The 26,941-nt window shown below is 38.9% G+C and overlaps 1 protein-coding gene across 4 annotated transcripts in view; it reads right to left on the reverse strand.

The window, feature by feature from the left end:
- Smg1 (SMG1 nonsense mediated mRNA decay associated PI3K related kinase) overlaps positions 1-26,941 on the reverse strand; it is a 101,288-nt gene that overhangs the window by 22,183 nt on the left and 52,164 nt on the right. For all 4 annotated transcript variants that reach the window (XM_038321673.2, XM_038321682.2, XM_038321691.2 and 1 more), the window contains 25 exons: positions 25,586-25,740; positions 24,204-24,346; positions 23,846-24,047; positions 22,162-22,271; positions 20,403-20,550; positions 19,996-20,155; positions 18,698-18,818; positions 17,238-17,486; positions 15,947-16,234; positions 14,109-14,253; positions 13,856-13,994; positions 12,385-12,615; positions 12,102-12,279; positions 11,438-11,599; positions 10,668-10,885; positions 10,268-10,422; positions 7,891-8,113; positions 5,156-5,402; positions 4,533-4,762; positions 3,216-3,464; positions 2,302-2,440; positions 2,094-2,203; positions 1,751-1,969; positions 1,093-1,283; positions 82-254 (listed from right to left, as the gene is read on the reverse strand). In XM_038321673.2, the coding sequence (XP_038177601.1) occupies positions 82-254; positions 1,093-1,283; positions 1,751-1,969; positions 2,094-2,203; positions 2,302-2,440; positions 3,216-3,464; positions 4,533-4,762; positions 5,156-5,402; positions 7,891-8,113; positions 10,268-10,422; positions 10,668-10,885; positions 11,438-11,599; positions 12,102-12,279; positions 12,385-12,615; positions 13,856-13,994; positions 14,109-14,253; positions 15,947-16,234; positions 17,238-17,486; positions 18,698-18,818; positions 19,996-20,155; positions 20,403-20,550; positions 22,162-22,271; positions 23,846-24,047; positions 24,204-24,346; positions 25,586-25,740 (4,585 nt within the window). The remainder of the gene's footprint in view (positions 1-81; positions 255-1,092; positions 1,284-1,750; positions 1,970-2,093; positions 2,204-2,301; positions 2,441-3,215; positions 3,465-4,532; positions 4,763-5,155; positions 5,403-7,890; positions 8,114-10,267; positions 10,423-10,667; positions 10,886-11,437; positions 11,600-12,101; positions 12,280-12,384; positions 12,616-13,855; positions 13,995-14,108; positions 14,254-15,946; positions 16,235-17,237; positions 17,487-18,697; positions 18,819-19,995; positions 20,156-20,402; positions 20,551-22,161; positions 22,272-23,845; positions 24,048-24,203; positions 24,347-25,585; positions 25,741-26,941) is intronic.

The following is a 26,941-nucleotide window of genomic DNA, read 5'->3' on the forward strand; positions in this document are numbered from 1 at the left end:
AAATCAGTAGTCATTGAGAGCACAGATTAGAATCCCATCCTCTCAAATATATACAATGTCAGAACCCACATGCTCACATACCAAGGTCCATTTGTGTGCTTATCTCCTGTAGCAAACTTGCAAGCTGGGTTGCTTCTAAATTATTGAATGCAGCCTGATAATGTGTTATCCACTGTTCAAACTCATTCAGCTTCACCTGGATTGCTTCCTGAACAGCTCTTTGCTGGGTCTGTAGTTGAGTATGCTCAGAATATCTGATCAGGAAACCAAAGCCAAAGATCACTTGTAGCTCTTTCTTCTATCTAATAAAAACTGGACTTTTCGAAAACTTAAGACTAGTTAGTGCCTTTGTGGGGAGGGAGTGTTTCCAAGACAGGGTTTTTCTCTGTGTAGCCCTGGCTGTCCTGAACTTGCTCTATAGATCAGGCTGACCTTGAACTCACTGAGATCCTTTGTCTCTGCCTCCCAAGTGTTGGGATGAAAGATGTACGCCACCACCACCAGGCTAGCACCTTCTGAATCTCAAGGGCCCTGTTTAAAGTCCCCTTCCTCTTCGGTTTGCTTCAACACTACAACTTCCTCAACTATGATCACAACATTTTAAATAAACTCTAACACATATGCTGAGTTCGTGATTCCCTGAAAGAAAATTGCTGGATCTTTGTAGTCTGAGAACTGGTAGCAATGCTAGGTACTTGCATATTCAACTCTTGGGGGTATCTGCTACGTGAGGGTCATTCACCTGGATCCCTCTAGTTGTGTGCTTTTTAAAGATTTATTTACTTATTATTTTCATGTGAGTATGTCTCCATGAAGTTTATGTATAAGAGCCCAGGGAAGTAAGAAGAGGACTGGATCATCTAGAACTCAATTTATAGACTTGTGAAACACCACAGGGGTGTTGGGAACCAAACCCTGGTACTAAGTAAGATCAGCCAATGCTCTTAAATGCTGAGCCATCTCTCTAGTTCCTGTATGCTTTTGTTAAGCTCAAGAAAGCAAATGCGGTAACTGCCAATGCACAAGCATTTACTCGAAATCAAAATTCTGTTAGCACATACTGAGAAGTACAAATCAATTATTATTTTAAACCTGTGTTGCAGAGTATGAGATGGATGGTCCACTCCTTCAGCTCCTTCTAGAAATTCTATTTCCTCCAGCAGTTTGCCCTGCAGTTTTTCAACATCTGTCAGCTGCTCCTGTAGGCTCAGGTATTCATCTAAGCTGCTGTCTAGTTTGGGAAGCACAACCAGCATTTCATCCCGATTCTTAAACCAGTTCACCTGGAAAAAGGGTTGTGATCAGGAAGACTTAGGAACTGTCAGAGGTTCCACTGTGACACCTGTTAGATAAACTGTAAAGGTTGTTACACCTGTGTGTTTGTTTTAGCTAAAGTCTTAAGAACTGGGTTTGTGGTAATGCCCCCATTTTACAAAGATAACCAATACATGTACATTACCTAGCAATAAGTAAACAGATTCACAGGCCACAGAAAATAAACCTGAGATCTGTAACTATTGAAAGGGAAGGAAAGCTATTCAATTATTCAAACAGAAACAAAGTGTTTGACGGTGAAACATACTGTTAATTCCAAGGAGTGTAAGTGTGTCTGTGTGGGAGGACAGTCTAACAGATGATGTGGACTCCTTATACCCAGAGAACAGAGAAGCCCTAACATACTAAACCCATATGTACATTTGCACTGTTAAAAAAAAAAAAATGACAGTGGTATTATATCCCTGGGCTTCACCTTAATCTCAGCGACTCTGGAAGAAAAGAGGCTGCGGGTAATCTCACGTTCCATCTCTCGCTTGCTCTGCTTGCTCTCAGCCTGTTGGCCACCTCCACCATAGACAGCACCTGCAAACCCAGCTTCACCACCAGCTGTCCAGTCCACGAGGGGATCATACACAAAAGCCTCCAAGAGCGTCAGCAGAGTCTCTCGGCCTCTCCGCATGATGTGGAGAACCTATTTTTAGAAGTATTTTCAATAAACTCAATATAAGCTTCCACATGAAAATGTTTTAAAACTTCATCCCATGGATTTTGCTCATTAAACAGTTATGCTACAGGGCAAAAGAGGAAAGTCATACCTGCTCACAGGAAAGCCTAAAAACACCTTCTACTCCAGTTACACCCAGTGCTGTTTCAATGTTTTGTGTCATTCGAAAAGGCACTTTCTCAGGAACTCTAAGGCTTTTACCTTGAAAAGATAAATCATATTTTTGCCCTTAACATCAAAAAAAAAAAAAAAAAAAAAAACTGACCTTCAAATAAATGCAAAAGCCTATTTTATCTTACCTTTTTCAAAGCAAACATTGTAATCTATGTGAACTACTTCTCCAGTTGTCATATCTATGAGGACATTATCCAGATGTCTGTCTCCAAGACCAATTATGTAGCCAACCATAGACATGACAGCAGTAGATCTTGCATAGGACTAAAGATGGGAAGGGAGCAGGTAAACATCATGAGCCAATCTTCCTCCAACAGGCACTAGATAATCTAAAAATCAATATAACGCCATAACCCTACTCCCCTGTTCTAAAATAAGCCAATAACCACAAAGCACTTCAGAGACATGCTTAGGAGAGACGTTGTTTTTAAGGATTTAGTTCAATTTTTAATTACATCTATGTGTGTGGAAGTGCACATTAGTACAGTCCAGAGAAGTTGATACAAAGACATCAAATCCCCCAGAGCCAGAGTAACAGGCAGTTGTGAACCCCTTGACATGGGTGATGGGAACCAAACTTGGGTCCCTGAAAGCAATACACACTCCTGGCCACTAAGCTCCATCGCCATCCTCAAGAATGCTGTGGCAGTTTTTTGTCTTTGTTTTCTTGAGACAGGGTCTCACTACGTAGCCCTGGTTAGCCTGAAACTCTCTATGCAGACCAGGCTGACCAAGAACACACAGATTATCTGCCTTCCTCTGGCCCTGAGAGGTGGAGTCCATGCTCATCCCAAACCCCATTTCTTTTCAAATAAAGAACTTCAGCTTTCAATATTCACCTTTTAATTTCATCCATCATCCCTTCCACCCTTCCCTCACAGTCACAGCCACACTTTTATAACTCTCAAGTAACATTCACATACAGGACTCGACTATAAAGTCTGGAAGAAAGAGAAAAAACCAGAAAGACTGACAAAGAGGACTGGATCACACACAGCCAGAGTAACAAATGGTTCACCTAACCCCAAGTGTCACGTACCTGTGTGACTCTCCACCACTCATCAGGAGTGGTACAAGATGACCAGAGCTCTTTGGCCAGGAGGTTTGGGGGTGTGACCTCCATTAACTCCTCCAACACTGCCTTCATCACATGCAGGGGCCAATCCCTCCTTGATACATCCAGGCTAAGGCCAACTATTTTCAAAGCAGGGCCAATTTTACTATAGTAAAGTTCACTAGGACGAGGTACAATGCTGGGATTCTGAGGAGTTTGGTAAGAATCTTGGGCCTTAAATTTTTTTTTAAAGAAAAGATTAATTTTACTTGAGGAAAAGCAAATATTATAAAGCATTTTTGAAAGTTCATTTTAAAATTCAATCTATTTTTTAATAACACAATTCATTTATAAAGGCATACATAATTCACTAGTACATATTTTCAGTCTTCACTGATGATAAACTCAGTATGAAATAAATATAGCTATTAAGAAATAAGTTCCAAAGTTTAAACAGTCCCTCTAGCTACTAACTTTATCTTACTCTTCATTAACCGTATTACAGGTCTGTGCTTACTTTAAAACTCAACTTCCCAGGCTAAAGATACAAGTGGGTTTGGCAATCTTGGGGCCATGGAATTAGATGCCCAAACACAACAATAAAAATGAAAAAAAAAAAAAGTGGGCTGGAGAGATGGCTTAGTGGTTAAGAGCATTGCCTATTCTTCCAAAAGTCCTGAGTTCAATTCCCAGCAACCACCTGGTGGCTCACAACCATCTGTAATGGGGTCTGGTGCCCTCTTCTGGCCTGCAGGCATACATGCAGACAGAATATTGTATACATAATAAATAAATATTTTTAAAAAATGAAAAAAAGCAAGCATGACCCCTTCCAGCTCCAACAGCTCTTATTGGCTGCCTGCACAGTGGCTTTGGCTAATCTGGGACCCCACTCAAGTTTCGCTGCTTAGCATATAAACTGCCCAGATACACAGTCTGAATCAAATGTTAAAATTCACAGGTACAAAATAAGACATTGTAGTGATCAAGGAGGTCCATGTCAAAACTTTCTTATTTAAATACTGGAAGTAATAGGGGTTTCAAAGTTTTCTATTATCTATTAATTTAATTTAAAAGCTCATAAGAGCATTCAAAATCTGAAATATCAAATTTCTGAGCAATTAGCAACTATGTATATCTTTAAACTTTACTACCCAATAAGGAATATCTCACCACAACTTGATAAGCCATTATAAGCATGCAAATACGCTTGACTTTACATAGTCACCTGAGAATGCCCTGACACACACTTGTTCATACATAGTCCAGTAAGAATACAGGTGCACTTGAAATTTACCCAACCTTTTGTGCTTGTAAGGCAGCTTCCCGCTGTTGCCATCGTTTGTAAAGACCGAACAATGGCGTGGCTCCATCCACCCACTGGATCAGTCCTGATCTTGTTCCCAGTGGTGTTACAGAATAGTGTCGTGCATGGAAACGGGGTGTTTCTTGCCGATTAATTGTAGCAAACATGGTATTTACAATAGATAAAAACTGCATGATTCTCTCATCCAGATGTAAATCCTCCAATCCTATAAAAAACAAAACCAAAATTACCAGGATGAGTAACAAACAGGTCTGGGAATACACCATTGCCTGCATTTTCAGTTAAGAATAATAAACAAGTAAGGCAGACCTATAAACATCAACGAACTCTATTCAGTGGTATTAGCATTAGCTATTCACATTAAGTTATACACAGATGGTCTGCTTATATAAATTCATATGCAAGGTGCAGAGGGTGAAATATTGTGACATGCAGCTAAATGTCATTCAAAATCACACAAGACAATACAGAATTTCATCTACAACAGGCTTATCTTAATGTGCATGGCAACTCACATGGACACACACAGGCATACACATACATACACCGTTAACAATCATATGTTTGTCTTAAAAACATGACTTAGTTCTAACTCTACCTTTGAAAAGGTAAGGATAGCTCTTCCCATCTGAGCCGAGAAAGAGGAGTTTCTTGGGCTTGGTTTTAGTTGGCAAGATGGTGATGGTTCCTCCCACACTGTGAATTGTCACAGTGTCTCTGGCTGAGACTTCGCCAGGAAGTGCAATTTCAGTGTTAGTCATGGCAGCCAACCAAGGGCTGATCTCATCAAGACGCAGGATGTAGCTTGCACGTTTCTGCGCTCTCTGTTGCAAACTCAGCATTATCTATGTTCATAAGGTGGAAAAACAAGTCTGCATTCTGGTACAACACATTGCATTTGGCATAAAAGCAAAACCAAACACCCCATAAATACCTGCTGTCTAGATCCTATGTTTGACCCTAGAAATGTGGACCACACTCAAAGCAGGGAGTACTGTGCTAATATGTTGTATGTGAGCGCTACTTTAAGATACTCTCCCCTTTCTGCCAAAGAGACCTCAGGGAGATGGAAAGAAATTCTCACAGAAGGTCACTATGGTGCTATGAGTTATGCCTCAGCAACATCAAAAGAAATCTATCAGTTCTTGTTGTAGCACAAAGGCAGATATGGCCTTGGGACACCACCTGTAAAGTTACTGACAAAGAGTTATAAGAACAAATACAGCTCAATCATGAAGCCAATTTCTTAGACACTCTACCAAACCAAACAGACAATTTAACAGAAGTAATAGTTTAGAGCTCTGACCCTTTGAAATACAAAAAGACGCAGGAAAAGTATTGCAAATAACCAAAGGGAGAAATGAATGTATCATGCACAGATCTATCCCCAGGGAACAAAGTATCAAACATAACTCTACCCCTACTCCTGTTTGTAGCTAATGTATACCTGAATCAACAAACTAATAATGTATAAACTTAAAGAGCAAACTTCAATAAATTTTGGTTATAAAATTAAAGAAATGACAATCTCCCCTTAATTGAGACAATAACAGATAAACTGGCACATAAACAGACTACTGTTTAAATATGGAACATGGATGGGAAGTCTGGAGATTGAGGAATGTAGAGTGCTTGCCTAGCATACAAGGGCCCTGGGATTTGATAGCCACATTATTTAAAAAAAAAAAAAAAAACAAAAACAAAAACAAAAAAAAACCCCACCACCTTAAAAATTTCTTTCTCAGTAATTTATCTCATACACATCAACTTTAAAGGTGCTGTATCTCCTCCAGGTTTTAGCTTCTCTAACAAAAACAACAGCTAGAGAGATGGCTCAGAGGTTAAGAGCACTGGCTGCTCTTCCAGAGGTACTGAGTTCAATTCCCAGCAACCACATGGTGGCTCAAAACCATCTGTAATGAGATCTGGTGCCCTCTTCTGGCGTCAAAGCATAATGCACGCCGAAGACTGATCAACTATATCAAGATTTATTAGGAAAGCAGAGAAAAACGTATAGCTCAATAAAAACAATTTTAAAAATTTTAAAAAGAAAGAAACTGGCCTTGGACCACGCGCATCTGGTCCTACCTAATCAACAAGCTGGATATACCTAAGAAACACCATAGTCTGTGCTAGTTTTCTTGTCCAGTACTTTGGGAGATTTCCTCAAGACTTAGAAGTTTTCTTTTTATGTATTTTTTTAAAAATATTTATTTATTTATTATGTATACAATATTCTGTCTGCATGTATGCCTGCAGGCCAGAAGAGGGCACCAGACCTCATTACAGATGGTTATGACCCACCATGTGGTTGCTGGGAATTGAACGTAGGACCTTTGGAAGAGCAGTCAATGCTCTTAATTAATGGCTGAGCCATCCCTCCAGCCCTTATGTATGGTTTTTGAGACAGGCTCTTTCTAGTTCTGGCTATTTTGGAACTCACTATGTAAAGCAGGACTGGTCTCAAATTTAAGAGATCCACCTGCCTCTGCCCCCACGGGCTGAGATCTAAAGTATGTACCACCATTCCTAGTGAGTTAGCAGTTTTCATTTACTGAAGCTGTGTATTTGTCTTGTGTTTTTCATGGCAGTAACGCTCAACAAAGAAATCAATTAAAACCAAAAGTGTCAGAGAAATGAGGAACAAGAAAAAGCAAGAAAAGTATAATAAATTAAAAGAGAAGCTCTCGTGACTGCCAGCGTCACTGCTATGAAGGGAAAGATCATAAATAAAACAGAATTAAGTAGAGCGAGACAAGGATTCTCAAATATCTAAATCCATAAATAATCCCAATCGGCAAATTGCATTGTTATATTGGTTAGAAAAGAGGTCAAATAAATATTCAATCCATTTTATCACTCAGGGTGTTTCAGGCTTCTGAAGATTTTAGGATATCAATATTAATCTTACTGTACCTCACTAAATGAAAAATATGAGCATTACTCCAAAAGCTTTGGATTTTGGTGCATTTCAGATTAATGATGCTGAACCTAAAAACTATTAGAAATACCTACTTCTCCCCTTAAAAACTATAGTCATAAAAATTCAAATTTCTAATCTCCTTGGATTAGAAACAGCTAGACTTACAGTAAATACCTAGTATACAGGCATAGTATTTGCCACCCTCCCTGCCTTCCAATCACTAAATTCTCGAAATGAGTAATTTTCTCTACTGTACTTACCAGCAAATAATCACAAGATATCTTCAGTAGGCTTATAAAACCTTTCTCATGTTCTATGGTGAGGGCATACATAAAACCTTTTCTCATGTTCTATGGTGTGTCTCACGGGGAACGTTCCACGTTAACAGCGCTTTTACAACTACTCTGTACCTCTTTAAATGGAATCCAGCTGCTTCCAGGCTTGGCAGGATTTGATGGGGTCTTCAGTTTTTCAAGGGCGTTGTCAATGGCATCACCATAGTTATCCTGAAACCACTTTTCGTGAGGTGTCTCTGCTGGAGCAGCAGTGATGCTACGAACATGCTCCAAGGCAAACACAATAGGCTTCATCAACGCTGTATGCTTCTCTCGCATGATGGCAATTTTCTCTTCTCTAACCAAAGACATTTACATTCAAAAACTTTATTTATTAAAGTTTTGTATAAACATGAGACATTTAAATGCATCTAATATTGAGTAAATAGTATCAAAAAAAAAACAAACCCAGGCAAATAACTTTCACACTGTAAAAAACCAAAAAAATACAAAATAAAGCTTTGCTTTTCAATTATGTTGGAGAATGGGATCTAGACCCTAATCTCAATCATTTAAAAAAAAATATGCAAAATCAACAAGACACCCGATACAGACATGAAGACTATCAAACTCCTGACGGGAAAAGGGTTTCTTACACTAGATTTAACGGTGATTCCTTAAATATGGCACCACTTAGACTAAACTGACAATTCAAAGTGGTGACGAACGCTTGCAAATAATGTATCTAACAAGGAACTCCCAGAACGTTTTTCTAGCCAGGTGGTGGTGGCGCACGCCTTTAATCCCAGTACTCAGGAGGCAGAGGCAGGTGGATCTCTGAGTTCGAGGCCAGACTGGTCTACAGAGCAAGTTCCAGGACAGGCTCCAAATCTACAGAGAAACCCTGTCTAGAAAAAAAAAATTGCTTCAACAACCAGAATGTTTTTCTAAAAACTCCCACATCTCAACAACAAAACAACTTAATTCAACATTCTGCAAGGATATCCATTGATCAGTTAAGACAGAAAAAGAAGCTACATGTTATTTTTCGTTAAGAAAATAAAAATTGAAACTACAATAAAACTACATGAGGATTATAAACAAAATTCCCAGGAAAGTGCCAAATGTTAACTGAGTGAATGGCACAGTAGATAAAAATTTGCCACACAAGCATGAGGAGTTGAATTAGAATCCTCAAAAGTCATGTAAAAGCCAGATGAAGTGATGGGAGTGCTATAATCATAACACATGACAGGGATATGCAAGGTAAAGAGAAACCCCAGAAGCTCATAATTCAAGTAGTCTCATACATACAGCAGAAGACAAAACAAAAAGTAGAGAAGAAGAGATTCTGCTTTAAATAAGGTGCAAAGGAGGCCTAACACCCAAGGTTGTCCTCTGACCTCTACAGAAAGGCCACGGCATGCATGCACACACCATGCATCATCCATACATAAAATTAAATGTTGGCAACAATAGGAGAAAACCAGTATCCTCATGAAAGTTAGAACATAAAATGGCACAATCATTATGGAAAAGACTCCTAGGCTTAACAAGATAATCACACAGGACATCAAATCCACAGCATTACATACAAAATAATCCAAAGCAAGGGGACAGATACTGCACATTGCTCACACAGCTAAAACCAAACCTAAGTCTCTACTAAAAGATGAATCAAACAGTAAAACCTGATTCACAAGGGCTAACACAATGGCTCAGTTGTTAAGGGTATTTGCTGCTAAACTTGAAAACCCAAAGTTTGATCTCTGAGACCTACTGGTAAAAGGAAACACTCAACTCCCATAAATTGTCTTCTTTCCTGCATATGCACAGCATACACATATACATAAATGATAAAATGTTCTAATATGGAGAATCTATACAATGTAGTATTATTCACTAACCATGTAACAGACCCATGCATGCCATAGAAAGGTAAACCCTGAAAACATGGTGCTAAATCAAAGTTACAAAAGGACAAATACACCGATTCCATTCATGAGACACCTAAAGCAGGAGAGTTCACAAAGCAAGAAATAAGAACTAGAGGTAAAGAGGGGGAAAGTTGGGGCAAACAAGGTTTATTACTGAGTACAGAGCCTATCTGGAATTGGGAATGATTCTAGCAGAAGGTAGCGGTGATGAAAGCACAGTACTATGAGCGCATACTGAAATGCCACTCAACTGTACAGTTAAAAATGGTTAAGACTATGATTTTGTTGTGCTGATTAACACATTATAAAGGAAAAAAGTAAAGAAAGCAATTGAAAGATGGTTTAGCAGTTAAGAGCACTGTCTGCTCTTATAGAGAATCCAGATTCAGTTCCCAGCACCTACACGGCAGCTCACAACCATCCTTAACTCTAGTTTCAGGGGATCTAATGCTCTCTCCTGACTTGGGTAGGCACCAGGCAAACGCATGGTACACATATATATCTGCAGGCACTCACTCACACACATAAAACGAGTGAGTCTAAAAGACAGAAGTAGTGAAGGAGTGAAGACATACTTGCGCAAGGTGTTGTTGTTCTGGACTCTCTTCACCTCATCCTCCAGCTGCTGAATGCGTCTCAGGACATACATGTGCTGCTGTAACAAAACTCCCAGCCAGAGCTCATCCCAGAGCACAGTGACCCTACGTAGCTCTGCCACAAGCATTTGAACCTGCAGACACAACACATCCACATGGCTCACAAGGCAGCATCAAATCAGACACGGGTAATGCATATCTCATAAAAAACTCCTCGGAAGCGTATCAATATATATTAGTGAGACAAATTCTGATTATTCGTAAAGCTTTGGTTCTCTGATATGAATCCACTGAGATATTAACTTTAGGGTTTGGGGAGGAGGTTGTAATAAAACAAAACTAGTTTTTTTTTTTTTTAAAACAAACTAGTTTTTTGTACCTGTAAAACCATCGTTGGGTTGGCAGAGGACAGTTTATCTACAATTTTGCTGTAGCAATCCTGCATCATGGCCTGGTCTTCATTTAAACCACTTTTAGGTTCATCTTTGTTGCTATCCTGAGAAGCAGGAGGACTTCCTCCTTCACATTCAGAAACCAGCAGTTCTTCTCCTTGAATATTTCCAAGTAAAGTAGGGATCGCAGAGGAAAACTTATTTCCTACAGCAGGATGCAACAGGGATACATGCACACACTTGGTATGGAAAACAAGAATAATGTACTTCACAGTCATAGTGCTGTGCCCGATGCTAAAGATTATGGTGTTCTGCACTTTCACAAGCTGAGCTTTCACGTGTGTTTATAAATACTAACAGGGGAAAGCTAGAGGAAGATGGAAAGCAAACAAGAAGCCCTCCCCAGGCAGAGTGTAGAGTGGGGTCTATGCCTAGTTCCTGGTATATTGTAAAGAATAACAATAACATGCAAAACATGTATTAAAGACACACATTAGTTACTTCTTCAGTAAGTAGGAACCACTACCAAAAAAAAAAAAAAAATACATGCTCTCAACTAAGAAGACATCACCCAAAAAGACTTAAAATTTTCTAGTAAAATTAAGCAGCAATATTTTAGCTAGGCAAGGGAGTGCACATCTTTAACATGAGCACTCTGTGGTGCAACGCCAGTCTGTTCTACATTGAGCACCAGGCCACTAGGGTGAAACAGTGAGACTCTATCTTAAATAAGTAAAAGTATTTTAATGTTGCATACCTGAAGCCTGGGATTCACTGCTAAGTGATATGGTTCCTACTATTGCAGGATACAGGATGAGGTGTGGGGAATCTTGGGCCACACGGCAAAGGAGGTTACAAATACTCTGGCGCACATACACTTCAGGGTGGTTTAAGCGTGAGAAAAGCTGTGGAATAATTCCTTCAGGAGAAGAAGATAAAGTGATAAAAACCTGTGAACTTTGGGAATGCAAAAGGATAAAACCTGATGTATGTCAGCATCAGCACAGATATTAAGAAAGCCAAAGTTCTCCCCGTGGTAAGAAAGACCCATACAAAATCATTTTTGATTGCAAGTCTGCTTAGGGTAGAACTGTAACCACAGTCCAGAGCAATTTAAATATTGAACAATATGCTCAGCATATGTCTCAAAGAAGGTAGATGAGGTGACTGTGACTAAATTCTCCACTTATTTTCACCATCCTCTCCAAAACTGATTTCTGATAATAAAAAGCTTCAGCCTTTTAGCTTCTCAGTTCTCTACAAGGTGAGAGAAGAGATGTTCATGAGACATCAAACGGTCAAGTATCCTAAGAACTAGCCTGGCTATTCTCTAACATCTTCAAATAAGGAACATAGAGAAACTATTTCAATCCCACTCAGAAACAGATTAATTAAAGAGAGCATTTTAATTTGGTCATTACCTCTCCATGGAGCAGTAGGGGTTGTCTCCAAGCCATGTTCCAGATACTGCCGGAGCTCCCCAGCATGCTTCACCAGCAGTCTGAGCAGTCGCAGGGTAGCCATCACAATCACATCATCAGTGCTCTGCTCTGCTCTGCGACTTAAGTGGAGTCTGGGGTCATCCTCATCTAACAGAATCTAAGTGAACAATTAAGGGATAAGGAAACCATTTCTGTTACTACTCCTTTTGTCTAAAGGAAAGAAATTAAAAATAATTTTCTTTAGAAAGACTGAGCCACCTACTTGTCCAGCGTTGAGCTTAAGGAAAGTAAAATATGCACTGCAAGATAGTTTGTACAGGCTGAAGATTCTATCTACAACTTTCCTCCACACTTTAATAACACCTTCAGTTGCATTTTCATCGAGTTCAGAAAGCCACGGGCAGCTTGATATTAACTGCCGCCAGATAACATCAACCATGTCATCTTCCTCATTATCTTCACTTTCTGTAATCTGAAGTGTTATATCTTCATCCTAAAGAAATATGAACATAGAATACTTCAGGTGAAACGGAAGAAAGATACACAATCAGATTACCACATGGAAAGATTGTTCTCATATACGATATACTGAATCCATTAGTAAGTGTCTCTATGATATACTTACTAACGCAGTCAATAAGGTTTGAAGTGTTTAGGCAAAATTTAAGACTTCTCATTTTCTGTATTTTAAATGCTTCTAAACTACAATATAATATTCTGTCTGTAGAAAAATGTGTTCAAAATATGTAAAAAAAACAGAATAAACACAACTCTATTTACAATATTGTAAATATACATTACAACAGCTTTAACAGAGATTCATGGGTACAATTTTAGAACAGAACTCAGTCAACAGAATTTAGCCTTGCATAAAACCCACACCTTTGAATGCTGCATCTGCATATTCAACAGCTACAGAACTACAGAACTTACAGGATACTTTGAGGAGGGGCAACACTGTGCAGTTCACCCAGTCCACTGTTTCCCATCTTAGCTAATTTATGGCAATCACCAGTGGCAGAGAATATTAGAACTCTTTGCCTACTAGCACATGCAAAGCCCTAGGTCTGTCCAATTCCCACACCCCAAGTCATTTAATTGATGTTAAACACACATAAAGAAGAATGGGGGGCGATGCCCCCCATGCAATGTCATACTTTAAAAGTACCCAGGTAGTCTTGTAAAGAGACATTTTCCGAAATTCTGGGGGAATTAAACCCACAGTCTCACTCACATACACTGTAAGTGTGCTTTTACCCTAAGTATACCACCAGTCCAAGAACCTAACTTCAGAACAGAAGATTAAGAGAAAGTAAATTTACACAAAAGGAACTTCACCTATTTTCATCAGAACCATAAAGAAATTGATTTCTCAAGAAATTTTAATCTTAGGAAAAAGATAAGTACATATCATCTTAAAATTTGAGAGATTTTATTTGCAACACAACTTAAGCCTCATTCACTATTTAATAAAGTAGCTAATTACTGATCCCAGTGGTGGTGGCCCACTCCTTTGATCCCAGCAGAGGCAGGCAGATCTCTGTGAGTTTGAGGCCAGCCTGGTCTACAGAGTGAGGTCCAGAACAGGCACCATATAGAGAAATACTGTCTCAAAAAAAAAAAAAACCCAAAACAAATAAATGTGGCCAATCTCCTAAAAAAAAAAAAATAAAGTTACAACAGGAATGTTGGCACTACTCCCCCCCAAAATCACGATATCATGTTTTCCTTGCCTGAATTCCTGCTGGCCGACATACAGCTTGTCCAAGAATACCATATATTCTCTCTTTCTCTTCTTCAGTTATAGTATCTGGAAGCAGATTTTGAACTTCAGATTTTTCTCTAGGCAACAGACGAACACCTTCTCCCTGACTATAAAAATAAACAAGTCATCAAGTATTTCAGGTACCAAAACACTCCAAAATCAGCATTATATATCTCCGTTTTGCAGTGTCTTACATCAACTGCACACTGAAACATACATACCTGGCATTGTCAACCACCTTTCTGCCCCACCTATAAGCCCAACTAGCCAATGCTGCCCAAGATTTGGCTACTTCTGGTGCCTGCACTGAAGACAGATGATACAACTGTCCCAAAATGAAGTCAGGTTCTCCAACTCCAATATGCACTGCCATGACAGAAAAAATAACAAGAACTCAGTGTTACATTCATAACTTCTAGTGGTGTTCCCATTAACATGTTAAGTCTTTATTAATTGTAAGCAAGTAATAAGTCCAATATATCACAGTACATAAATTGTTACGACCCAAATTTGGGTATTTGTTTTGCAGTGTGACTATATTAAAAGGCATCAGCTTATGTTATCATCTTGGACACACCCATGCCTATAATGACACTATCTTTAGCAATAGCTTAGGTGTTGGATGTGCTGTAGAAATGTCTTATATCCTGCTATTGAGTATTAGTCCCTCATGAATAGAACAATATTAAGCATTTGGTAAAAATAATGCACGGGTGATAAGCATACCATAGAGACCAACAGGGTAAACAGATCTTTACTTCCTTTCCACAGAAAGAAAACTGCTTGGTTTATTGAATTCATATGCCATGGTTTTAAGACATATCTCTTATGAATATAAAGAACTGTTTAATAGATACACTCGAAATATTTTTTTTAAAAAACTAGTGCAAACCAACAAAATACAATTTAAGTAATTTAAACCCTAAGCTTCTTCAAAACAAAAATGTAGGTGTATAAGAAATCAGTTTTCGCCGGGCGGCAGTGGCGCACGCCTTTAATCCCAGCACTCGGGAGGCAGAGGCAGGTGGATCTCTGTGAGTTCGAGACCAGCCTGGTCTACAAGAGCTAGTTCCAGGACAGGCTCCAAAGCTACAGAGAAACCCTGTCTCGAAAAACCAAAAAGAGAAATCAGTTTTCTCCAGAACTGATTAGGACGTAGGTCAGTAAAATAGTGTTTGCATAGCATGCATGAGGAATGGAGTCTACACGCGCGCGCGCGCGCACACACACACACACACACACACACACACACACACACACGATAGCGTATATGAGGCATGGAGTCTATACCCAGCAAAAAAAAAAAAAAAAAAAATTATAAAAAAACCACACAAGTAGACACGGTGCCAACTGCCTATAACTCAACATTTAAGATATTCAAAAGGGAAAGTTTTGATGTAGGTCAGTTACAATATGTAGAAAAAAAGATACTATCTCAAAAAAGAAACAGGTAGGTGTGGTGACATATTCTTTTAATTCCAGCAGTTGGGCATCAGAGGCAGGAAGATCTCTGTGAGTCTGAAGCCAGCCTGGCAGTACATAGCAACTTCCTGGCCAGCTAGACTATCTCAAAAAGAGAAAGGGAAAAAAAAAAAACAAACAAACAAACAGAAAGTGAGGATGCAGTTCAGTACTATTAACTCCTGCCTAGCATGCCAAAGACCCTGGATACAATTTCCAGCATCCTCCTCTCTTCAAACAAAACAAGAAGGAAAGAAGAAAAAACAAAAGCAATAAATTTTGTTTAGATTAACCAGTCATCCTTTGTGGTCAAGTAACTTTGCTAGTATCAGACACAGTAAGAAACTTGAGTCTTTCTATGCTCCAACAAGCTATGTATCTATTGCGCCATTTACTCTTTCATGATTCAAGGCAAAAATACCCCTCTAAGTCAGGAAAGGAACTTACATCTGAAAAGCTGGATATACATTAAATACTAGTTACTGCCAATGTGCTGTATTTTTGTAATTGGATTTTTTGTGACAAAATACAGCTAGCATAACATTGATTATAACTTATAAAATTATTATTTTTAAAGCTAAAAAAAATAAAATTGTACCTGTAGATTCACTCTCAATTCGAGGGTGTTCTTCTCCCACTGTATTAGCAGATGGCAGCTCTATTAGAGCAAGTATATTTCTAGACAAAGTAGAAAGGCCTGGAAAGTTCTGCTGCTGCTGCTGAGCTCTGTACACCTGTCTCAGCTGTCCTGAAATCTCTTTCCATTCTGCTTGGATCCATTTAGCCAGAGTCAGAATTGACTTGGCCACAGCATACTCAGCTTTCGCAGACTTGCAAAAGGATATGGCACAAGAACTCAACATTTCCATTGCGTGTGTTGATTGGCCTATAGAAAAACAGACATACACATACAAAACCACTGATTTATTTACCCTTAATAGTAGAATAAATTATTTCAAGATTAAACAATTATTTATTTAGCTGTTTAATTTGTTTTTATTTTTAAAAACATGAATTAGGGACTAGAGACATGGGTCCAGGGGTTAAGAGTAGCCGCTGCTCTTGCAGAAACCCAGGCTCAGTTTCCAGCACCCAGATCAGGTAGCTTACAACCTCATGCAACTCTAGTTCCAGGAGATCCAAACACCCCATTCTGGCTTTTCTGGGTACCAGCCACATATGTGATGCATATATGTACATGCAGGTATTCACACTTTAAAATAACAGAATTAAGATTAAAATAAATAAAATATGATAAAGTCAGCCAGGCATGATGACACATGCCTTATGAGGTAGAGGCCAGCCTGGCTGACTCTACTGTTCAGATCGGCTAAGAGAGTTAGACCTTGTCATAGTAACAATAAAAAAATTCAGGGGCTGGGAAGACGGATCACTGGGTTAAAAATGCTTGTAATGTAAGCATTAAGGATGATAGTTTGAGTCCCCAGAATTCACGGAAATGCTGAGTAGACACGAAAGACTATAAATGCAGCACTCAGAGAAGGGTTAGCGGAGATATACAGAACAAGTTGGCTAGTAAGGCTACCCTAACCAAGTGAGTTCTGGGTTCAAGTGAAAAAACCTTGCCTCAGTAGATGAGATGGGTATCAATTAAGGACACCCATTGTCAACCTCTAGCCTACAAACATACATGAACACAGATGTGAACCTGCACTCACATGTGTGCTTTCATATATACAAATAAGCAGGCACACGACACTTGCAAAAAAGGAAAATAAATGAATCCAGGGATAATCAATGATCTTTGAAAACATGTCTTACTGAAGGACACTGATCTATAAAAGCTGTAAATAATTTTATTTTCTAAAATACTTCTTACATTACACACAGACAGTTGCATTCAGTTTTCCTTATATGCTTTTACTAACCTGCTGTATATAACAACTTGGTTTTTTCAATATCAAGCTCAGGCCCCCATTTTTCGTCTACTTGACCTTGAGTGGACAGTTTTTTAAAATGCTGGACTAGGTCCTGGGCAGTGGTTGTCTTTCCCAGCTGAACCTCGCTGCACTGTGCCAGCAGTCTTGTTGCCAATGACACATTCCCCCGTTTTCTAGCAAATTTTGCTGCCGTCAGACCTAATTCCATGAGATGACTTCTAATTGGTACTGTTTGTTCTGGGAAAAAAAAAAGTTTCATTAATTCCCGAGTCACTAACTCCAGACTCTGTTCCCTAAGCATACCCTTCCTCACCACCTTTCCAAAGAGAGCTAATCTTCAAAACCCAACAAGTAGCACAGTGCATGGCTTAAAACAGTATTAGAATGAAGGGACACAACCAAGAAGAGCAGAGTGAAAATCATTCTCCAGAAGAAATTAACGTTGTAACATCTGAACTGTTACAAGAGCCTAGGTCAGAGGCTGGAGAGACAACCTCTCAGTTTAGAGCTCCTGCTCTTGCAGAGGGTTCCCAGCACCCACTTGATGGCTCACAACTGCCTGTAACACCAGTTCAAGAGGATACAGCACCCTCTTCTGGTCTCTAGGCACAAATGGAGTACATATACACAAAATCAGGCAAATTCTTATGCACAAAATAAAAATAAATTTGGTTGAAGCAACAAGGGAAATAAGTAACACCAATGTTTATAGCAGCTTCATACTTAGCTACCAAAATAGAAGAACCAAGAACAAATGGGAAAAAAAACAAATGGTGGCACATCCATACAGTGGAATATTACTAACAATAAAAAAGACCACTGTGCTTAGTTAACATCAGAGAACCTTGAAAATATCATGTAAGCTAGCGATGCCAGATATGAGAGGATGTAGCCTAATTCCATTTATGTGAAAACATCAGCAAACATAAGTCTAATTTACAGGAATAGGAAGCAAATCATCCTGAGACAGGGACAATGTTAGTAACCTGAAAAAAGAGACATGGGACTTTCTAGGGTTAAGAGAAATGTTCTCCATCCTGTCTATACTGGTGGGTACATAGAGGTAGATAGGAAAAAACAAACCAAACTGCATACTTAAATGTATAATTTATATCTCAGTAAAGTTAACTTTAAGAAAAAGAAAACGGAGCCAGGTGGTGGTGGTGGTGCACGCCTTTAATTCCAGCACTTGGAAGGCAGAGGCAGGCAGATATGTGAGTTCGAGGCCAGCCTAGTCTACAAGAGCTAGTTTCAGGACAGGCTCCAACACTAGAGAAACCCTGTCTCAAAAGCAAGAAAAGAAAATGGGCCCAATATGCTTTTAATCCCAGCATTTGAAAGAAAGGGGCAGGTGGGTCTCTGTGAGTTTGCGGTCAGCCTGGTCTACACAGTAAGTTTTAGGGCAGCCACGGTTATGTAAAGAATGAGAAAGAGAAAGAGATAGTTACCTTTAATTTTCTCTAACAAATGATTCTGGTACATGGTGTATCTCAATGCCTGCATCCAAGGCCGCACATCATGTTGTTTACATGAGCGAAGAGCATCACTAAAGAGTGGGATAAGACAGTCCTGGAAGCAGAGAGACAATAGACTCGTATAAAACAGTCTCTTCTAATAAGCTCAAGATAGACTACATAGTCTAACTTCTCTATAACCTTCCAACCTGTGCTGAAGTAAATGAGAATGGCCCCCAAAGGCACGTGTATTTGAATACTTGGTCCCCAGTTGGTAGAACTATTTTGGAAAAATTAGAAGATGTGGTCTTGTTGAAGGAGTCAATTGGGACAGATTTTGAGGTTTCAAAGGACATTCAGTGTTTCTTACTCTCTCTGCTTTCAATTTCAAGATCAAAATGTAAGGTCTCAGGTGCCATGCCTTTGGTCTGATATCCTGAACTTAACCCTTTGAAACTGTATGCCCAAATCAAACACTTTCTTTTATGAGATGCCTTGGTAAGAATATGTCATCGGAGCAATAAAAAAGAAACTAAGACACACCTAAACAGAAAACCTTTGTTTTAATAAATAAACTCAGAATATTAAGTATAATTTGTCAATATATTTACTAATAAAGTGCATCTGTGAAAACATTTTGGTTTACTCTAAACCAAAATTGCAGAAAAAGCATTAAATTATTGATTCTATAATTATTAAAGATTGCAAGTTCTTTGCAAAGGTTCTCTTTTTGGTTGAAGTTTACTCTATTAAGAAAGAGAAAGGGTGTAAGTGAAATCCAAAATTTACATAAACGAAAAACCAAGATTCAACAATTAATCAAAACCTTAGATTCTTCCATCTGTCCTATACCACCTCAAATGAAAATCTGTCTAGAAATACATTTTAGATTTGAGTTCACCAGCTTACCCAATTACAAATTCTACTTTAAAAACTGAGAAAATGAGGTCTTTTATCTATGCTAATATTTTAACACTCATAGAGAATACTTACAAAAAAAATATACTTCAGGACTAGAGAGATGGCTCTGTTGTTAAGAGCACTTGTTACTCTTTCAAAGGACCAAGGTTCAACTCCCAGCACCCACATGGTGACTCACATTCATTTGTAACTCCAGCCCTAGGGGATCTAATGCCTTCTTCTGGCTTCTAGGGGCACCAGACATGCAAGTGGTGCACAGACACATACACGCAAAACAACCAACCGTACACATATACTCAACTAAGGAATTTTAAAGAACACACACACACACACACACACACACACACACACACACACACACATCTACACACCTCTGTTGACAGTCTATTAGAAACCGTGTTCTCGAGAGCAGACGAGCAGTACAACTGCAGGGTACTCAGCACTGGCAAGGATTGTGACACTGTTAGCGTAGACAGTCTTAGTGGTCCAATAGCTATGCGTGAGGTTTGCTTCAAGTACTTTACCACGTTTCTGAAAGAACATATTTGCTGTCAATTAATTAACAAGATTCTTCATTTTGTAACCACTAATATGAAGTGGCTAAGGCACTACCATTTGGCATCAAAAAAAAAAAAAAAAATCAGGGGTCACAGCAAGGAAAGCAGTCTGCTCTATATTAGATTATGAGCAAAACAAGACGATTGCTTTCAGGGGTTTCTACACATCTGTAGTTTTAATTTTTTGCTGTTGCCTGACAATGTGTGCACTTCCGACTCACTCAGTTAAGGACTGCCATTTCTGATCTTGTTCCACATGGTTTAAAGCAGTTGCCAAAAAGACCGAGCTTCTCAACAGCTGGACTTCAATGGATTTCTGAAGCTCCCGTGGGTCTGGGCTGAGCATGTTAGGAAGCAGCTTTTTCATATCTAAACAAGTTACATTGTATTGTTAATTTGTTCTTAATGTACAAAGGTATTAAAATATTTTGGCAATATTTAATAAAGTAATTATCATCAATGAATACCTTCTTTCTTTCCTTAAGGTCAGGTAGCTAGACATTTCAGATAGTGTAAATTTAATAACGTAAACTGCATTATTTAACATAAAATTATACCTCATGTCTCTAACAATCACCTGCCATTAAAGGTGCAAATACTGGTAAGAAATCTTTTTTACCCCTTCTTTTTACATTCAAAACTTGATTCTATAAAGGATGTAACCATTTCAGTGAGGTTTTCCTCCACTTCATGAAATTTAATCTCACATTTTTATTTATTTAATGGTGTGCACTGTGTGTGCATCTGGAGGCCAGAAGTCAACCTTCAGTATCATTCCTCTAGTCCCATCCATCTTTTTTATCAGTCTCTCAATGGCCAGCCTACCCTGCTGCTCTAGCACTACACTTTTTGACAGATGCTATGGACTGAACTCAGCTCCTCATGTTTGTATGGCAAATAGTTTAGTGACTGAGATAGCTCCTCAATCCTAAGCTTACTGGTATATATTTAACTAATTAATTATATACCATATAATAACTACATACCATACCAACTAATAACTATAGCCAAATTCATTTATACCAGAAAAAAAACTAATTCTAAAACAAGTATGATTTTTTTAAGACTTGAAATTAAGTTCAGAGATAAGTACACTTCAACAGTGAGCACCTTATATAAGAAACCAAAACTGTCAGGTATGGTGGAATCTGTCTTTAACCCTAGCACTCAGAAAGCAAACATAGCAGGACCTATAAATTCAGGCCAAGTCTACATACTGAGTTCCAAAAGAACACAAAAAACAAAATCAAAGTTACAGATAGGAAAATTAGTTTTAAAATAAATGACTCACCTCTCTTTTAAAAAAAAAATTGCACAATTTTTCTAAAATGTAAATGAAAAGGCTAATCACATGGAAACAATACTGCACATCTTGACCAACGGTGAGCCAACAGTGAAAGCCTTTATAGTCAAATACCCATAAAGAATGCACCTGGTTTGTTTTTACAGCTCCACAGAAGTACTTGAGAGCTTACATGTGCATCCTACTCTCCATGAGGCAAACCTCAATCTGCACAGCAGACCTCTGAATGCCTCAACAAGCAGTAATATACAGTAAGCTCAGAAAGATGAAAATTAAGGAAACTGTAGAGCCCAAACACTGCTTTGTGCTTTTTCAATTAAATGTCTACATCAATCTAAAAGTCTCAATGTCTTTAATTTTTGGTTGTTGTTTGTTTGTTTTGAGACAGGATTTCACTGGATAATGGCGAGAACTCAGAGGTCCGCCTGCCTCTGCCTTTAGAGTCCTGGGATTAAAGGTATGCGCCACCATTGCCAGTTTAATTTTAACTGAGCCAGTTTTTCATTTGCCTCATCAACTATTAATAGCACAATTTTAGTGAAATATGTTGCTTCATATAGTGTAGTACTCCAAATAAATATACAAGAACTTACAGGTTTCCTAGTAAAACAAAAACTATCCAAACTTTTAAGAAACTTGTCATGAAAAAAAAAAAAAAAAAAACTGTTCTCAAATACCTATTTTTTCTTTTGATCCTCCAGCAAGTAGATTAATATTTTCTCCTGGTAACAATTCCAATTGCTCAGTGCATTCAACAAACTCTCCAGACTCGAAGCTGCTTAGTGACCTGTAATTAAAATACCCATCAGCTTGTGTTAGACCTCACCAGCCCTGTGTAACCTGGGAACAATGGGAAGAACAAGCAGCAGAAGGGAGCAACTTTTCAAAGAAATGGATTTAGAAATACCATTTCATCTTGATGGGGCATTTCAATAAAGTCCTAGCCATGACCACCAGTTGAGCCTTCTCACCTCTGGATCTCCTTCCTCTTTTTATGAACCTGTTAACACACTGGCAGTAGATTCTACAAGTCTTCAATACTTGGTTTCTCCAAGCCACCTGCTGGCCTCTCTCCCCATGAAAAGCGTCCTATTGTCTCAGTTTTATACCGTAGTCCTGACTCTCACTGAGGCATCTCCCAAACATTTGTTTTTTTGTTTGTTTGTTTGTTTAAATGAAACTCATTTACCGTCCCTGAAAGAATTCCAACTATTTTCTTTTCTGCAATCATTTCCTATAGCTCTGACACTCCAGTGCCAAGATGAGAAGCCCCACTCATACAAGCTCCACATCTCTCCTCTGCCCCATCTCTACTAAAGATATCCCCCAACCAGGAGGAAGATTTATGTTCTCAACCTCTCTTTTCTATTTTTTTTCCCAGACAAGTTGGTTTGGAACTCACTTATGTAACTAAGGGTGTTTGTCCTGTTTCCATCTTTCTAGTGCTGGGATTACTGACTACACCACCACCTTTCACTGGGTCCCTTTTCTTATCACTAAGTCTGAAAGCAGCAATGGAAATATTCATCAGTTGGCTTACCCCATTCCTACTCCAACTACAACAGTATCAACAGTTGCTTCTCAGGTTAGTTAAACACTGGTTGTTGATGATCTGTTCATATCCAACATCTATTATCTATCCTACTACAAGACCTTAGGCTTTCTGGCAGCATCCCCCCTCCGTGTCCCCACTGTACTCTACAGTTCTACGCTTTCAACTGCTGACAAGATATCCCCCCCCCCCCCCAAAAATAAACTTAAGACTTCAATTTCTTCTGACCGCATCCATTCTGCCACAGCTATCCTAAACTGTCTATAACTAACTTTAACTGTTTTCCTTGAGGCACAGAAAAGACAAGTAATCCTTTGTCAGGTTTTTTTTTCCTCCCATTTCTTCTCTTTCTATTTTCAAGAGTTAGAAGCAGTGTGTTTTGTCCTGCTATACTATACCCGATGCTTCCCACAAATTATGTGTTCAGTTACCAGGAAGACAAGGACAGTAAACCAACTCTGATGAGCTTTGCCCTTCCAGTCATGTGTCTGGAATGCAGTAAATCCGCAATTTTGAGATGCATAATTAAAGAGGAACAAAGAATATAACTTAGAGATATTCACAAACTCTCACCATTAAAACAAATTTTCTTTAAATATTTAACAGTACTTCAGAAACATAGCTGTCCTGTGTGAGCCTCTCTAAAGCAGTGCCTCTTTATATATAATTCTATCTTCCAACTAAGAAGATTCCTTCCTTACCCCACTGTTGGTTTCCTCTTATAAATATGACCAATTTTAGTATTTGCCACCACAGAGGAAGACTACTTATCAACAGAGCAGAGGACGCTGACTAGATGCAGCCATTACTTGATATAATTGAAATCAGCTTTCAGATTGAGTGAAGTGCTGCTGGTGTTCTTCTTCAATTCATGGACAGCATTCTGCCACTCCTGCACAGCAGCCCAATCCGCAATAGAGATGTAGCACTCGCAGGCCTTATTCCCTAGGTAATTGATAACTTCAGGGGAAGAATCAGTTGGTTTGGAGAGCACAGTTTTCCTGGATTCGCCTGAAAGGTATTTGATTAAGAAAGAAGACAGAAACTAAGAACTGTAAATATTTCATAAACCATAAACACCTGGAAAACATACACATTGAAACATAAGTTTACCTGGACAAATGCACTGTAACTATGACATTGTTAATATAAATGCTGAATGCTCACCATTTAGAGAGTGTTTGGGGCTGGCACTGTTACGTCCAGCATTAGCCAATGTGAGAACAGATTTGTCAAAGCTGGAGATGCAGCAATCAACACCTGTCATGGCACAAAGGTGCTCCTGGTACTCCACAGAGGCCTTTTCAAACCTTTAATACAAATTAAAGCAGTCTTATTTTTTTTTTATCATTCAAATGAAACTCCTTCTAAAAAAGAATTAATGGTGAGAGAATGAATTACTCGACAAACTGCACCTGGACAAAGCTATATGGAGGGGGAAATTTGATCTCTGCCTCATACCAAGACAGTATAAAACTAGTGGGCCCGCAGTGGTGGCTCAAGCCTTTAATCCCAAGCACTTGGGAGGCAGAGACAGGCAGATCTCAGTGAGTTCAAGGCCAGCCTGGTCTACAGAATGAGTTCCAGGACAACCAAGACTGTTACACAGAGAAACCCTGTCTTGAAAAACCAAAACCAAAACAGACAAACAAACAAGCAAAAAAAAAAAAAAAAAACAACAAAAAAAACAAACAAAAAAAAAAAACAAAAAAAAAACCACTAGCAAAAAATACTAAAAACTTTGATATACAACAATATTTCAAAAGTATGCCAAATAAGTATGTATTCACAAATAAGCAATGGTGTCCATTAAGAAAACTCAGGCCAGGTGGTGGTGGCGTACACCTTTAATCCCAACACTCAGGAGGCAGAGGCAGGCAGATCTACAGATCTGGATCTACGTGAGTTCAAGGCCAGCCTGATCTACAGAGTTAGTCCAGGGCAGGCTCCAAAGCTACACAGAGAAACCCTGCCTCAAAACAAACAGCAAAAGAAAAATGAGATTGTAGAAATTTTTTTTAGAATATTGGTGAGTAGAAAAGCCATGCAGCTCTGTAGATAGACTGTTGTTTCTACAGCAGAGGTTAAAAACTACCACACTTAGAAAATGTAGCTTTAGACACACCAAAATCTACAGACACCAGGTTATTTATCTTTCCAAATTTAAGTGGTTACCTCTTCCCAAATTCCTAAAAACTACTTAAACTTAAATGAGACATACATGCAATTGACAGAGTTGTGAGTAAACACTCCAGCAACAGACAGTATTACACCTGAATCAAATGTGGAAGGTTTTCAATCAAAAACCCTATTTAAAACCATCCATGAAACTGAAAGACCTTGTTTTCCAGTATGATTTCTCATAACCTCCTACTTAAGTGAGGCACTCATGTTATGGCTGCTAATAAACAAACAAATGAAAGATGCCCCCTACTGAAGTGATTATAGCAGGCTTCATATTCAAAATAGATAAAGCTATTTTCATGATTATATAATACAAAGGATTTGAAATAAAAATCCTATCATTCATTCCTTTCCTTCTAACTTACCTCCCTTCAGCCTGCTGAGCCACTGAGTTAATCCAGAGAAGGTTTTTACCAACAGCTGAAGATGACCAGACAGCAATTCCCTGTATAGCTTCAGGACAATGGAGCTCACACAGTGCTTCTACCACCATCATGATCGTTACTTCCAATTCATTCCCCTGGAAACAGCAGGCAGATTAGTCACAGACCTCGACACCACTAAAAAAATATCTACTGAACTTATAAACTATTGGCCACAACTTACATATTTAACAATTCCTTTCATGCTATTTAGCGTAATTAACTTAAAAAACATTTATTAAGGAATAAGTATTTTGTTGTTTTAGATTCCATTTATTTATTCTGAACCTAATTAAATTAAGAACTTCCCAAACACTCTAAGAATGTGATCCACATACAAATTTCTTACAATTAGTCCCAGTCTTTAAGAATAAAAAGTTCAGCCGGGCGGTGGTGGCACACGCCTTTAATCCCAGCACTCGGGAGGCAGAGGCAGGCAGATCTCTGTGAGTTCGAGGCCAGCCTGGTCTACAAGAGCTAGTTCCCGGACAGGCTCCAAAGCCACAGAGAAACCCTGTCTCAAAAAATCAAAAAAACCTACGTATAGCCCCAGCAGCACAGACATTAAGGGCATCATTGAATAAATGGGACCTCCTGAAGCTGAGCAGCTTCTGTAAGCAAAGGACACTGTCACTAAGACAAAAAGGCAGCCTACTGACTGGGAAAAGATCTTCACCAACCCTGCAACAGACAAAGGTCTGATCTCCAAAATATATAAGGAACTCAAGAGACTAGACTTTAAAATGCTAATTAACCCATTTAAAAAATGGGGCACTGAACTGAACAGAGAATTCTCAACAGACGAAGTTCGAATGGCCAAAAGACACTTAAGGGCATGCTCAACCTCCTTAGCAATCAGGGAAATGCAAATCAAAACAACGTTGAGATACCATCTTACACCTGTCAGAATGGCTAAAATCAAAAACACCAATGATAGCCTTTGCTGGAGAGGATGTGGAGTAAGGGGTACACTCATCCATTGCTGGTGGGAATGCAAACTTGTGCAACCGCTTTGGAAAGCAGTGTGGAGGTTTCTCAGGAAATTTGGGATCAACCTACCCCAGGACCCAGCAATCCCACTCTTGGGAATTTACCCAAGAGATGCCCAATCATATTACAAAAGCATTTGTTCAACTATGTTTATAGCAGCACTATTTGTAATAGCCAGAACCTGGAAACAATCTAGATGCCCTTCAGTGGAAGAATGGATGAAGAAAGTGTGGAATATATACATAATAGAGTACTACTCAGCGGTAAAAAACAATGACATCTTGAATTTTGCATGCAAATGGATGCAAA

This window comes from Arvicola amphibius, chromosome 1 (genome assembly GCF_903992535.2).
Source record: "Arvicola amphibius chromosome 1, mArvAmp1.2, whole genome shotgun sequence".
Classification (NCBI taxonomy): Eukaryota; Metazoa; Chordata; class Mammalia; order Rodentia; family Cricetidae; genus Arvicola; species Arvicola amphibius.